The 15,031-nt window shown below is 33.4% G+C and overlaps 1 protein-coding gene across 13 annotated transcripts in view; it reads right to left on the bottom strand.

Moving 5' to 3' along the window:
- The window catches only part of Dorsal (embryonic polarity protein dorsal), a 75,831-nt gene that overhangs the window by 21,147 nt on the left and 39,653 nt on the right, over positions 1–15,031 (bottom strand). For all 13 annotated transcript variants that reach the window (XR_003656273.1, XM_028310476.1, XM_028310505.1 and 10 more), the window contains one exon: positions 89–241. Coding sequence is in view for 12 of the 13 variants with exons in the window: in XM_028310476.1 (XP_028166277.1) it covers positions 89–241 (153 nt within the window). In the remaining variant the exon portion in view is untranslated. The remainder of the gene's footprint in view (positions 1–88; positions 242–15,031) is intronic.

Below are 15,031 nucleotides of genomic sequence, written 5' to 3'. Positions count from 1 at the left end.
GACAACAATTCATTAATTACCAGTTCTGCGACGAAGATTCTATGATGGATGATGATGATGATTAAGTAGGCTAGGGCACGGTACTCACTTGTAGGGCTCCTCCTTGGTGACACATGACACCACGATGACCATGCAGCCCTTGTAGCCGCAGACCTTGATCGTGGGGAACGTCTTGTTCTCTTGCGTGCTGTTCACGCCGGGAATCGAACCCGCTGACCGCCCTTCGCACTCGTAGCGAAACCTGTTAACAAATCCGTCATATGAATAAAATAATTTTCAGATATTACTTGAACTTTTATAGCACTATCGGTAATAAATAATTGCTAATATCGGCACTTGATGTGTCACTGTAGTGATGTGATAATATTTTTTTTATTGCAAAGTTAAAAGACAATGCCGGAAATTGGCGTCTTTTTTTTTTCGCGCGGCCATCGACCAAACCATGTTTTTTGGTTACAAAATAGTGTAATAAACCAAACTTACTATGACATGTATACCTTTAAACTCAGTCTAAACTGAGTTACGAGCATTAGAAGTTTGATGATTTACATACTAGATTTGCTTTTTGCAAGTTTTGTAAGAAATTGCAACAAGGTTTAGTCGACGGCCGCGCGAAAAAAAAAAGACGCCACCTTCCATACAAAATCTGGCATCGCCATTTGGTAGTTCACTATGTTATTACAAATTATAGCCTGACCAGGAACATAAAAACCCTCGCCATGTTGCGGAAAACTAATGGTACTAATTTCTTTTAATGGCAACAGTAACTGAAAACTTCATTGACATGTCACCTTGCATGTCAGTCTATTGCTGTCAAAGTGTAAACAAAGTTTATTTTAAATGTGCGCAATTGGTTTTATGAATTAAATTGCTAAAATATTTTTATAGTCGTGAAAGAAAAGTGGTTCACAATGTGTTAAAGTATTTGTCGAAGAGAAATACTAAGGGTTTGGACAATATTTTCATTGAATAATGTTTCCGACAAAGGTTGTCAAATTGACTGACATGTTTATCGTATAGTACAGTCCACTATGAAAATTAGCTGTGGTTTGTTTCAACTACCTATTTTAAAAAAAATTTTCACTTTCTAATGTTGAATTTTATGGGATTGAGAAAGAAGTACCGAGTTTGAAGCGTTCATGAGCAGACATTGCAGTTGAATATTCAAGTTCTGAATTTGATTATTGATGAATAATAAAATAAATTCTACTAGCTCGATTGATGGTTTCATTTAATTTATTTAAATCAGGTTACCTTTAATAATATCTTTTCGTTAATTTATGAAAATATCAAATTAGCCCGTAATCCTGAATCCTGATACATAAAGTTAGCCTATTAATTTAACACAGGTACGACTGTACTCAGTGTTGCACTATCAAATGCAATTGACGCGCCTCTATGCCAGGGTTTTTATGTTCCTGGTCAGGCTATAAATATGAATGCTGCAGCCAATAAATAAAATCTACTTGGCTACAGCAATGCAGTCTAGATCGTGTAGTTAAAGAGATGATTGCATTCTTGGAATGAGTTTGAATACTGCTGTATAATAAGGAATTACTATGAACGTATCACTCGGTCGGTATGTACTCGGTATATTTCTATGTAAATCACAGCATTACATATTTATTTGTTTAAAGACGCATTAAGTGATTATAAAACAATTAATTTGCATGCGAGTACAGTATCAATTTAAAACGTATTAAATGTCGGAAGTTTAGACATTCTTGAACCCTACTTGGCAAAAGTGGTACAACTACTACTTTTCAAAAAATGAATCAAGAATTTTACATACCTAATCAATCAATATTTTAAGTCTCGATTTTTTAATAGGCTAGGTACTGCATTACTATATTATGTAAGAAAATATGTTACAGAAGGACTCTCGACGATCTCTTATAAATTTTAATCCAAAAGTGATAAGTTACTTAAAGCATAATCGATTGTGAAAACTGATACATATTATTAAAAGTTGATTTTTGTCAGTGCATCGTAATCTATTTTACCTTTGTAACACAGAATGCTAACATATTTTTTACAAATCAATACATCAATCAATCAATGGTTATCTACATGATGGTAGATATTTAACATAATACATAGATTATGGAGGAAGTAATTTGCTTGAAACACAGAGTTGCGAGTGGGTTGATGGTTTACAATCACGATATTACTAATTAACGGACTCCTGCGCAGATTACAGGCTTATACAGTTATTATCCAAAACGCGAGCTTATTTTATTAACTTGTGACATTTAATTGATTTGTTAATAATTTCAGACAGCAACTGATATTTTAACCACCACGGAGTCTTCCAGCGATTATAAGTATTTATTTCATTTTATTTTTTATCTTTGTGTAATATAGCGCATTATCACGTCTTAATTAATGATATCATCGATGACATCATTAATTAACTAATATTGATAATTATTGTGGTAATAGACTGTCAACGAATAAATACGAAATATTTTATTAGTGAGTAAATTCGTAATTTTGTTTATTTGAGTCGAATCATACACAAAGCGTCATACATACATCAAAGTTTACGACCGGTAATGAGTGTGTGTTTACTATGGCGCTCGCAGCACGCGGACAAAGGATAAACTAAAGGATAACTCGTACAACGCGCAATCATGACTGTTCTGTGGACACGTTTTGTAATTAATTACTTAATGATCATATACCAAAGATTATTACGATTATTTACCTTTTTTTATTGAGCAGAAACAATAATAGACGCTCGATGACCTAACTAAATGAATAGAATATACCTAATCGAATATTAATTGATAAACGCGTGAAAATAAGCTTTTTTGAGTTGATGCTTGCTTAGTATAAAAATATAATAAAGAGAAATAAAAGCATATTCACGAAATATCAATCAGCGGGTACTTAGCATTTTACCATACTAAGCACTTGTCAGTTTGACATGACACTACAACTGATATGCAATCGGCAAAATAAATTATGTATGCGCCTGAGTGGACTTAATCTTTGCGTTGTTAGTGGATTTCACGCGCATTAGATTTTACACTTATCATGTTTATTTAATACAAACAATATAATAAACATTTTATTACATCGTAATACTACTGTGTATTAGCGAAATGCCAGCTACATATTATATCTTTATGATGTCAAATTGATTTGATAATGCATCTGATATCAATGTTTCTCAAAATCAGATTAAACTTTTATTTTTCACGACGCTCATTCTGCTGTTTCTGTTGCAGAAGTAGATTTTTTGCCGATGCATTGTCCTAGATACTGAGGTGGCTGTATCCAATGCGCCAATGACCGAAGCTGCATAAAGGAGCCCGATTCTGAGTTTATTTACTGTGTCTTCTGAAGTTTAGACGAATATTCAAAAGATGGGATCAACCCCGGTTGCTGAATTGATCAAACATAATTTTGATATCTGCTAAGATTTTATACTTTTCGATAACAGATTACAATTATTTCCATAGGTTTTGAATTTTATACTCTTAAGTGGCTTTTTAATTTTACAGGGAAATATTGTCGACTTTCATGGAACGCTAGTTTTATCCCTGTCGTCCACTGAATATTGTGTTGTGGTGGACCCACTCCTAACACAAGCAATACAGTTTAGTTTAATTGGAAGGATTAACGGTAATTTATTTATTTATTTAATCTTGGTAATGTGTGCCCTATCAATTTTACAGTTTTTTGAATAAAAAAACAGAGAAAGAATCTCGGAATCGGCTCCAATGAACAGAACTCGAGAAGCAGAGATCAATTAAAGCGTCACAGACAGCGTTTTCATCGACACTTCCTCGCAATTTTCCTGTTTCTCAGTTTTTATGCACTTGCTTCGCTCACCAACGTAGTTAGTGTGTATTGTTCTTGTTGCCTTAAGAGTTGATGACGAATCTTTTTTTTTTTAATTGTATACAGATGAAAAAATTAAATGTAAATTTAGATGAAAAATAAAACTTCGAAAGTTTTACGACAAAGTGACACAACTCATAAAACAACGTTTTTAGTAAGACAGTTTTTAGTTCGTTGGACCACTGATTAAATTACGGATAGCGACAAATAATTGATGAGCACTTACTTTCAGATTTCTTTTGCGTGCGCCATTAATTATTACAAAAACTGTAATGCAAATGGCCGCGGGAGCTCACGCGGAAAGCTATCAGCTTAGTTAAGGTGTAACGTAAATCAGTTAATTGTTTTATTCCATTATAAAAAAAGGCATTGTTTGTGCCTATTGTCTTTTGAGTGTGTCCAATTTGCGCTGGTGGCGTCAGTGACACTCAAATCATGACCTATCTCCAATAAACCATACATTCGCAGTATTCTCCCATTAGAACTTATATTTGGTCTCGCTATTAGGACTCCTGCAGAAACATCTCGTCTCTTTCGAACTATTTTTCAACGATCTAGTTCCGCTTCTAGTTTATTTACATAGAGCTCGGGTTGTCGACCCCGACCGATGCAACCCGCATTCGTTAGGTATGTCATATTATCTTGTTCAAAAATGGAAATTATGCCGTTCGAAAATGAAAAAATCAATCGGTAATTCTTAAAATATAAAATAAAAGTTTGACAAGTTGCTTGTGGTTTGTGGGTGTTAAAAAAACTCGAAAGCCACGACAAATAGGCGAGTGAATTTAATAGTAACAAAGTAGACAAAGGATATAAGGTACAATTTATAGTATCCACAAATTTAAGCATTGATGTTCTGCCTTCACATGATAAAAACGAGATTATGTGGTAATAATAATATTTATTAGCAAAAACATATTTTGCGGTTTTGCTACCGAATCGTGTATAAACGGGCATCATTAATAAATTCAAAATTTTATAAATTAGTAGTTTCATTTATAATGTTAGTCTTATAAATTCCAAAGTTTATGTCGTATCTATTTTTTTAGCTAGTAGTTATGGGGTTCAGTTTTAACAGGAAAAACTGTATTTAGGCTTTGTTACATACAAGAAGACCATGAGTAAGTTTAAATGGTTTACATGAAGATTAGTAGTTTATTAGGTAACATTTTCCTCTTACAATTGAAAAAAAAAAGTCAAATTTAAAACAAAAATCTCAACGCCAACTGCCAAACTGAACCTGGAAAAACGCACAAAATATCATGTTGTTTTTTTTTTTCAAATACTAAGGACAATGACCAAAAATGTATGGAGTGTGGTCCAAATGTCCACCACTAACGAGACCTATATAGTAAAATAGTCTACTAAATACTGATTCATTATAACCAAACCGCAATCAAAAATATGCTATCAGTCAGATGCTGTCAGTAAAAAGTTATGACTGAATGAAAAGTCATGTTTTTTACCTTTTCATCCGAAAAATGTTCTTGATATCATTCTATCCATCGCAATTTTGGACTAATCTATGCATGTTATGTCATGTCGTTTAGTGTTCCGTGTTAGATACTCGCTAAAAGAAAAAAAAAAAAGCTCAGAAGAAAGACAACAATATTGGAATTATGGTCGGGTGGTCGCTGCTCCGCCTCTATTGGTTGTAGGGTGATGTTATACATATAACCTAAAACCATCCTTGATAAATGGGATAACCATAACAAAAATAATTTTTCAAATCGGACCAGTAGTTCCTGAGATTAGCGCGTAAACTACTACAATTTTTCATACGGTCATAACTTTTTACTGACAGCTTATTTTTCTTTCGTCCCATACTGAAAGTTAATCTCTATTTAATGGACTATAAGCCAATACAGTGTGAGTCACGTTAAAGTGTACATATGAAAATAGATGAAACTAGACCTATTTTTATCGACAAAAAAGAGGTCAAAAATTTTTTGAGATTTTTTTTTATTTTTTTATAGATTTTTTTTTCTTCAGATTACTTATTGTAAAGAAAACGTAATAACTTTTAAACTAAGCGGTATATCCTGATAAAATAAAAACAGTAATAATGCTAAATAACAGGCAATACTAAAAAAATACATAAAATACACAAAAAAGGCCAACAAATAATAAAAAATGATACTTTTTGAAAAAAATCTGCTTAAAAATTCGTGTTTTTTTGGTTATTTGTTAAATTTCTCCAAAAAATCCCCCTATAACTGGTAGTTTTTATTACTTTGTATTATTCTCTATCGTATTACCTTCGTAAAACAAAAAATCGCATGTCTCTATCCCTATCACAACGTTTGCAATGATCGTTTGAACTAAGCCTCTCCGGGCGCGCCATTCAACGCTTCGTTAACAACAAAACTGAAAATGGCTCTAGATTTGTAATTTTGATAAAGACAAGTTAGATTTCAAATAAAAACAAAAGATTTCGAAGTAAAATAAGCATTTTAGTTAAAATTAAAATTGTCTCTACCTGTAGCGGAGAATAATGTTGTGGCAGGCCTTTGTTCAAACGATCATAGCAAATGTTGTGATAGGGATAGAGACATGCGATTTTTGGTTTTACAAAGATAATACGATAGAGAATAATACAAAGTAATAAAAACCACCTGTTATAGGGGCATTTTTTGGAGAAATTTATCAAATAACCAAAAAAACACGAATTTTTAAGCAGATTTTTTTTAAAAAGTATCATTTTTTATTATTTGTTGGCCTTTTTTGTGTATTTTATGTATTTTTTTTAGTATCGCCTGTTATTTAGCATTATTACTGTTTTTATTTTATCAGGATATACCGCTTAGTTTAAAAGTTATTACGTTTTCTTTACAATAAGTAAACTGAAGAAAAAAAATTCTATAAAAAATTAAAAAAAAATCTCAAAAAAATTTTGACCTCTTTTTTGTCGATAAAAATAGGTCTAGTTTCATCTATTTTCATATGTACACTTTAACGTGACTCACACTGTATAGGTCTCATTAGTGGTGGACATTTGGACCACTTTTGGTCATTGTCCTTTATTGCCTTTGAACTTTAATGTCTTTAAAGTCGAAATTCTTTTGATTCGTTCATTTCAAGATCATCAGATGTATAGGAAACAAAATGAATATCAACATTTTGAGACACCACCAAACCGGTTCCGATGTTCTTGTTTCCAACCGAAAGACCGGTATAATCAGATCATGTCTGTCATTATGTTACGTCAATTTACCTACACGGGATACATTATTATTATACGTAATAACCGCCACGTGATATGTTGTACCCAAACACGTTCTATAAAACTATACGTATCGGCCATATCAGGTTAGTAGTGGGTATCCACTCCCAATACGTAAAAAGCCATTAATTTTACTATGCAGTCGATAGGGATTCCCATATAATGCGATTCGTAATTATTTAATTACGACTAATAGTGTGCTAATAGTTAATCATTTTTTATTCAATAAATGTATGTGCGGATGGCTGTTTGTTACTCTTTCACGAAAAAACTACAGAACAAATCCGAAACTTGAACGTTTCAGGACCATTTTTACCATATTATTAATCCTAAAAAGCAAAAGCTACTTCGATCAGAAGATAATCATAAAAAACAAAGGACAAAAAACGTTTTAGTAATAAAATGTGAAAGAAACAAAATAATGTATAATTTAATAAATCAATTTATGTTCGTCTTATCACTGACACACCTTTTGAATTTATTAATAACGAATGCCTAAAATCCCGGGAAATAACCTTTGATGATTCTTGCATACGATTACCATAATGCCGAGAACATTATTGGCAAGTGACCCTAAACGGACAAAACACGTTTTGGCTTTTCACTGGGCATCCCAGCGGCTTTACCTACTGTTTTGGCTATTCTTGTATAATGATAATTAATTAGTGTAATCAGAATAAGAGGATTTACAAGGACACACCCTTATACTTACCCTTTTACTAATAAAAATTACACGCCGTTGAACAGTGTTTTAAAGTGACGTTTAGTATGGAAACACTTTAAAACAGTGTTCAACAAACGTGTAATTTTTATTAGAAAGGGGGTAATGTATTACATTAAAAATGAGTGTTTTACATTCCGCAAAATATTAAACTCTTCTGAATCATCACGGTCTCACGGACAGATTGGCTGACCCATAATGTCAGAGTATTATCTTAATTATTGCAGCGCTACCGCTATCGACCGTCAACAGACACACTTGCGGTAGAATGACTTGACTGTTGTTGTTTAAGGTCATTTGATGTTTTAGTATAAATTCAGCGATCACATTTTCAGTTATGTTCAAAATTATAGGTCTATCTTAACTCAGTCAGTCTGTGCCATGGGAGAGTTTTTGTAACGTCAAACGTGCTATATCACGTCATATTATGTCAAAGTCACCCCTCCCGTGCCGCTCCCATACCTCAGGTAAAGACTGAGTTAAATTGTTGTTGTAATATCTTTGATATCTTAAGAACAAGATAACTTCTCTATGCCTATATTTCTCAAGATGTTACATAGAAGTGCAGCTGTAGCTCACTTGTAACACCTGACTTTCACTTCGGCCATTGTTGGCTCAGATCATCAGCTTCCATAACTGTTAGTAAATAGTAAACGATCAGGCCGTCATTGTTTACATGGAGACCGTAATATTTGCGTTTGGTTATTCCGAATCGGCCCGCGTCTCGGTGTCACGAGCGTAACCTTCGATGACGCGTGCGCTACGTAGTTCCCACATTGAAATAACGTTTTGGAAAATTGACGGGTTTAAACTACAGCTGCAAAATGATGGTCAAGTTGAAATTACTTTTTATTATTATTTATTTAATCTACTTCCATGTCGAATTTTAGCCTTTCAACTTTATGTAATGATTTTGGTTTATTTAAACGAAGCAGTAAGTCAAAAACTGTTGTTTTCGTGACAGACTACTGGTATGTCTATTTAAATAGAAATTTAACAGATGCCAGAGAAGTTGGTTAAGATTCAACGGTAAGCAGTTGCGTATCAGAGACACTTTCATTGCGGTCGACCGGTTTATTAAACACACGAATTTTCCTCATGGTTACGCAAGGGCAGAATACATGACCAATGCAATAAGGAAGTGCTGTTAGAACTGTTATTCGACTACTATTCGGTTAAGTTTTTGACAAAACTCATGTTAGACAAAATTGAGAATTATAAAATGGTATATTCACCAGCTACTACAACTGTGACAGCATTAATGCCACAGTGTTTATCTTGAGCCGTCATCCGTGCCTTTTTTAAGATTTAGTAGTTGCGTCACTTTCACTTAAAATTGACAATTTAGTATTATTTTTCTACGTTTTAGTGTAGGTTTTTTGGAGTCGGTTTTATTTTTTTTTATAAAATTTTACTTATTTCTTGCTTTTTAGTTAACTAATTATTACCTTGATGTTACCACTGAAGGTAGGCAGTACACTGACACCAAAAAAAATTGGTTCATAATCGGCGGAGATATTGCGTATAAAAAAGTTCATCCCCAATTTTCCACCCTTGGGGGTGAAATATTTTCTTCAAATTCGCATGAAACCACCCTTTTGATAATACCTATTCAACAAAAAAATAATCGTTCAAATTGGTTTATAATCGGCGGAGATATTGCGTATAAAAAAGTTCATCCCCAATTTTCCACCCTTGGGGGTTGTTTTTTTATTATTAAATTTAAATGGGACCACCCTTGAGGTATTACCTATACGCCGAAAAAAGATTTGTTCAAATCGGTTCATAATTGGCGGAGTTATCGCGTAACAAACATAGAAAAAAAAAAAACATACGGGTCGAATTGAGAACCTCCTCCTTTTTTGAAGTCGGTTGAAAATTAGCGCATTGTTATTAGTTCTTCTGAATCCTACGAGTGTGTGTGATCTGTGCTAGTGATATTAACGTAGCTTTGTATGAATACTGATGTAGTTAATACTTATATGTTATGTTATCTGCTTATTGATAAACACTGTGTTACGCGTGGGAAGTGTGGAATAAATATGTGACTTGCCATTTACGTTTCCAAGTATCTCCTACATAAGTGTAGATGCACATAAAGGCTAAGCATTAGACGCTTTTATAATTGTATTTATTCCTACAATAGAAAGAGTTTGCTTGTATTATTTCCTGGTAGAAATAAAATATTCATAAAAGTCTTAAGTCAATGAGCATTTCAGCTTCTATTTATTTATTTTATTTAGTTTTTTATTATAATTGCCTGACTATTAATAAGAGGTCAAAAACGTTACTTTGTAAGTTAAAGTAAAAGCGCACTTTTCATCGCAACTACGGCAATGTTTGCTAACTTGATGTAGAGCTATGAATAACTATGATACACAACAATATTTGATAAATAATCAAATTAAACCAATATTAAAAACCAATTAGAATGAATCTGCGCGTGATTCCAATTAAATGCACGTCGTAGAAACAACTAACTTTGCTACTTTGTTTTAATTTCTGTCGGCAACAATCAACATTAACTCTTACCGGCTTCTAGGTCTAGACAGTGGTCTGCGCGTACAGTCAAGAACTAAACAATCTTTTAACATTCGACCTTATTGCATCGTCATAGAGTGCTTGAGTGTATTCATAACTGTACAGATCGCGATTTTCCTCGTATTAATGTGGGCGCGCATTCATAAAGCGGCGAAACACGTTCCCAACATGCAATATGATTGGAACAAAAAATACACTAGTTACTTTTTTGAGATGCACATAATATGTCATGCCGTAAACGAAAACGTGCGGTTTCGATCTTGTGAATTGATACTAATAGTGAAACAAAACAGGAAATATTTGTTGCACTCGATTTTTGGGTAGATGCAGAGCTTGCATGACCAGTCGACTGCACATCAGAGTATCATTTTCTGTTGAAAAATAGCATTTATTACAACTACAGAAGATGCCATAGTGTTTCCCTTATTTACCCGTAGTCTGAACGGGTTATTGTCGATTTGCACCAAGTCGATTCGTCACACTTGTAGTTCCATACATTGAAAGTAAAATTGTCATAAACATGGCAATACTCCAAAATAATTTGCTACAACTAATACAAATATGACGAATATTCAAATTATATTTTTCGTGACGAATCATCTTTGTGGCAAATCGAGAATAACCCGTCTTAACAAACTTTGGCCATCGATGGGAAACATCGGTACAAGCGCCGGTCAAACCGCCCACGTGCCGATCATAAAAATAGCGGGACAGAACTGGCCAAGATTAGAACGAACGTAGCAACATCATGACGCTTTAGGGAAATTGTTATAGCTTTTTATACTATCTTCAATTATTTATTCACAAATTGTACCTATTGTTTCACGTATTGAGAATTGAGGACCTTCTCTTTTTGTTGTCGGTTATTTAACCGACCATTCATTTTGTAAGTAGTACTTTAAAAAGGTCTTAAACACGTCCCAGTGTTATTTTAACCCTACTAATGCTTCGGGATACTAAAGAAAGAATCGTTTGACAGGTTTTTGACGTAAACGCATTATTCCAACGAACTCTACCGCATCAAAATACAACTACATATCTGATGTCAAACAAAACCAGTAAGGCAAAACTTGTTTACAACGTCTTCCAAGCACGAATGTTATAATCTTTTGCGTTGGCACCGTGAGAACAAAACAATGGCGAAAACTTGCAGCCAGGGGAGATCCCTCGGTTTATTATTAGATTGAAATTACCAAAAAAAGTGAGGTTTTTTGCCATAAGCACGCGTTATATTCATTAATTAATACATGGACGCACACAACCAATTGTGAGACATGTAAATTAAGAGCAAGATTTGACGATCTGTAACTAGTCTTTTTTATTTGGAAAGATACCTACTTGATGATTTTTTTTCCAAATACATTTTTGGCTTTAATTCCAATAAATATTTCTAGTGTCTGAAAAACGACGAACTTTCAAGAAACTTTAAAGTTGGCATAAAAATCCACAACTTCGTGTTGCCCTAACGAAAAACCCATGGGACCAAAAGGCAGATTTATGTCTGTAATTCTATTATTAAATAAAAAAGATTTCGGGTTTAGCCAGTGAAAGTTACAGAGTAAATTATTAGAACCATAATATGCCATGCTTATTCATTTTATCCATATAAATATAAACCCACTGGTACAATTTCAAAACCGGTCCAATTACTGCGTCTTCCACAAAACCCCAGCGCCTTACTTTACGCGCCTTGAAAATACCCACTACTTCCTAAAATATAATGACATTCCCAAATTAGCCTTGCAGTTATATGGTTTATGGGGTGGTATTACCATCATCAATGGGCTATTTTATAGGGTCAATCAAATCGATAAAATAACGTGTTTTTATTTACGTTACTTTCTAACGGACGTCGGCACATCAAGCCAAATCTTATGCAGTTGTGAAACATGCTATTTTTGACCAAAAATTTTCTACGATTGTATTTTACTATTTCAATGCATTATAATTTGTGTTTAATTATTATCAAGTTTTAACTTATTAAGATTTAACCCTTCTGGTACCTATCAGTAAAATGACACACAATTGATGAGTGACTGCGCGACTAGTCTATGGACGGATCTAAACATTGTTCAAAACTTGATTTATACAGGGTGTTTCTTGTAAGGTGTCAAGCCGAAGGCAGGTGATAGGTGAGGACTAGACCTATCGATTTCACCCCCATGTACAGCCTTGGCCAAAAGTATTGAGCACCCATGATATTTATTAATTTTGAAGGAATTATACATGTGTCTGAATCAAAACAGTTTTTGACAGTTTTATATTGTTTATTAACAACAAAAAATTAATACTTTGTTGGACCACCCTTTGCCTTAATTACTGCAGAAGTTATTTTTGGTAAAGATTGTACTAATTTATTACAATCGTCACATGTTAAAGCGTTCCACTCTTCCCGCAAGCGACGTTTTAGGTCTTCTTTTGTTTTTATTCAATGGCGCCGGACCTTGCCCTTCAATAGACCCCACAAATGCTCGATGGGGTTCAGGTCTGGTGACTGGGCAGACCATTCAAGCAGCTCGATGTTATTGTCACTAAACCAAGCCATCGTTTGTGACAAGGTGCGTTATCCTGCTGGAATTTGACGCTTTCCATGTTGGTGTCACCAAAAAGTACCTGAATGCACATTCGACAACGACGCAAAACAATTATTCGTAAATTTACAAAAGCTTCTTGCATTCTAATGTGGTAAATCATCAAAATTTTCATATTCCCTTTTGTATACCACATGAAGAGCAAGAGCTTCCACGTTGTGGATAAAAAAAATCTTTTCAGTTATTGTCTCTAAATGTGTTCTACATAACGTAAACTTAGGGGATTGCAAATATTAGTTAGTCCTAAGAAAGTCAAAAACATGTAACGGAATCTCCGACTTACCACTTTAGTGGAGTGATTACAGAAAATAATGGCCTATTAAGTACATGTTTTTTTGTGTTATTATGAAAGTTTAGAAAACTGCGCAGTTTTTAAAATTATTTTGGACCTATGGAAATTCTTTTTTTTTCTCATACATTTCAGTTGAAAATTTTAGAATGTTCTGCTAAAAGCATATTTTTTATGTTGCTAGCAAAAATTTTGTATCTTGCATCAAAGATAGGAAGGTGATTATTTTTTTCAAATATCTGCAACTAATAGGGAATCTGTCAAAAAAAAGAAATCTGAGAAAAGTCAACCCAAAAAAAAGATAAAAAAAAAATTAAGCCACTAGGTCCTGAAATTTGAAAAAATCACAAAATTAACGATAACTTCTAAACTACGAAAAATCGTAGAACATACATGGGGGTGAAATCGATAGGTCTAGTCCTCACCTATCACCTGCCTTCGGCTTGACACCTTACAAGAAACACCCTGTATACAAGAATAGATTCACATTTGTAATTGAATTTCAATACTTAGACTGGACCAATCATCTTTTCTTGCTATTGATTCATCTTTAGTGTTTGGCTTAATTAGTATCAGGGTTCGAAAATATCCGATATTTATTATAAATATCAAAATATCGGATATTTATGATATATTTATTTATTTATTTATTTATAGGCACAACCACAGAATACAATTCAATAAAATTACAATGATAACTAGGTTTCACATTTAAATTATATTCCTATGAATGTTGCACACAACATTTATATAAGAATAATTAAGATATGGAGCTTGAACAGGTTAAATATCAGTGGCTACGTTTACTTACTTAATGCATAATTCAATTGATTTTTTTAAATGAGTAAAAANTCTGTGATCTGTGCTTGTTTCTAAGTTGATAAAAATGAAATATTCCTTAGTACTTTTGATTTAAATTATTTTTTTTATTTTGACACGTGTTTGAAAAATCAAGGTCAGATAACAATAAAATAACAAGTGAAAACGTAACATTGCATTGCAACTCGCAATTTCGCAATATTGATGAGGAGATTCCATTGGAAAGTCTGTATTCATTCCTAGGATTCCCCTAACACCATCAAATTCAAGAGAATTCAAGAGAGTGCAGTTTCCCATCTCATTTATTTATTTATTTATTTATTTAAAGGCACAACCACAGAATACAATTCAATAAAATTACAATGATAACTTAACTAGGTTTCACATTTAAATTATATTCCTATGAATGTTGCACACAACATTTATATAAGAACTAGCTGACCCGGCGAACTTCGTACCGCCTTAGCGTAGAGATTTTCGTAATATTTTTTTCCGTAAGAACCATCCTTGGACTTCCACAAACATTTAAAAAAAAGAATTATCGAAATCGGTTCAGCCGTTCACACGTGATGCCGTGACAACGCGAAACGGGTTTCATTTTTATATATATAGAAGATAGAAGATAATTAAGATATGGAGCTTGAACAGGTTAAATATCAGTGGCTACGTTTACTTACTTAATGCATAATTCAATTGATTTTTTAAATGAGTAAAATTTTGAAAACATATATCTAAATTGGTGGCATTATCATTATATAATCTGCACATTCGAGACAGAGGGATATTATATGCTACATTGTTGCTGCAAACAGGAATACAGAATAATTTCAACCTTCTCTTACTACCGCTCGTCTTAAGTGATAAATGGCTCAATAAATCCATGGCATCATAATGATTGTTAACAATCTTATACAGTATAGCTAGATCCTGTATAGAACGTCTACACTGCAGTGTATGCTTATGGACCACGGTTTAAAATAGTGTGGTTGCATAGAGCC

This window comes from Ostrinia furnacalis, unplaced genomic scaffold (genome assembly GCF_004193835.3).
Source record: "Ostrinia furnacalis isolate ACB-3 unplaced genomic scaffold, ASM419383v2 OfSCF0216, whole genome shotgun sequence".
Classification (NCBI taxonomy): Eukaryota; Metazoa; Arthropoda; class Insecta; order Lepidoptera; family Crambidae; genus Ostrinia; species Ostrinia furnacalis.
Note: the sequence above shows the minus strand (reverse complement) of the source record. Positions and strands in the feature narration are given on the sequence as shown.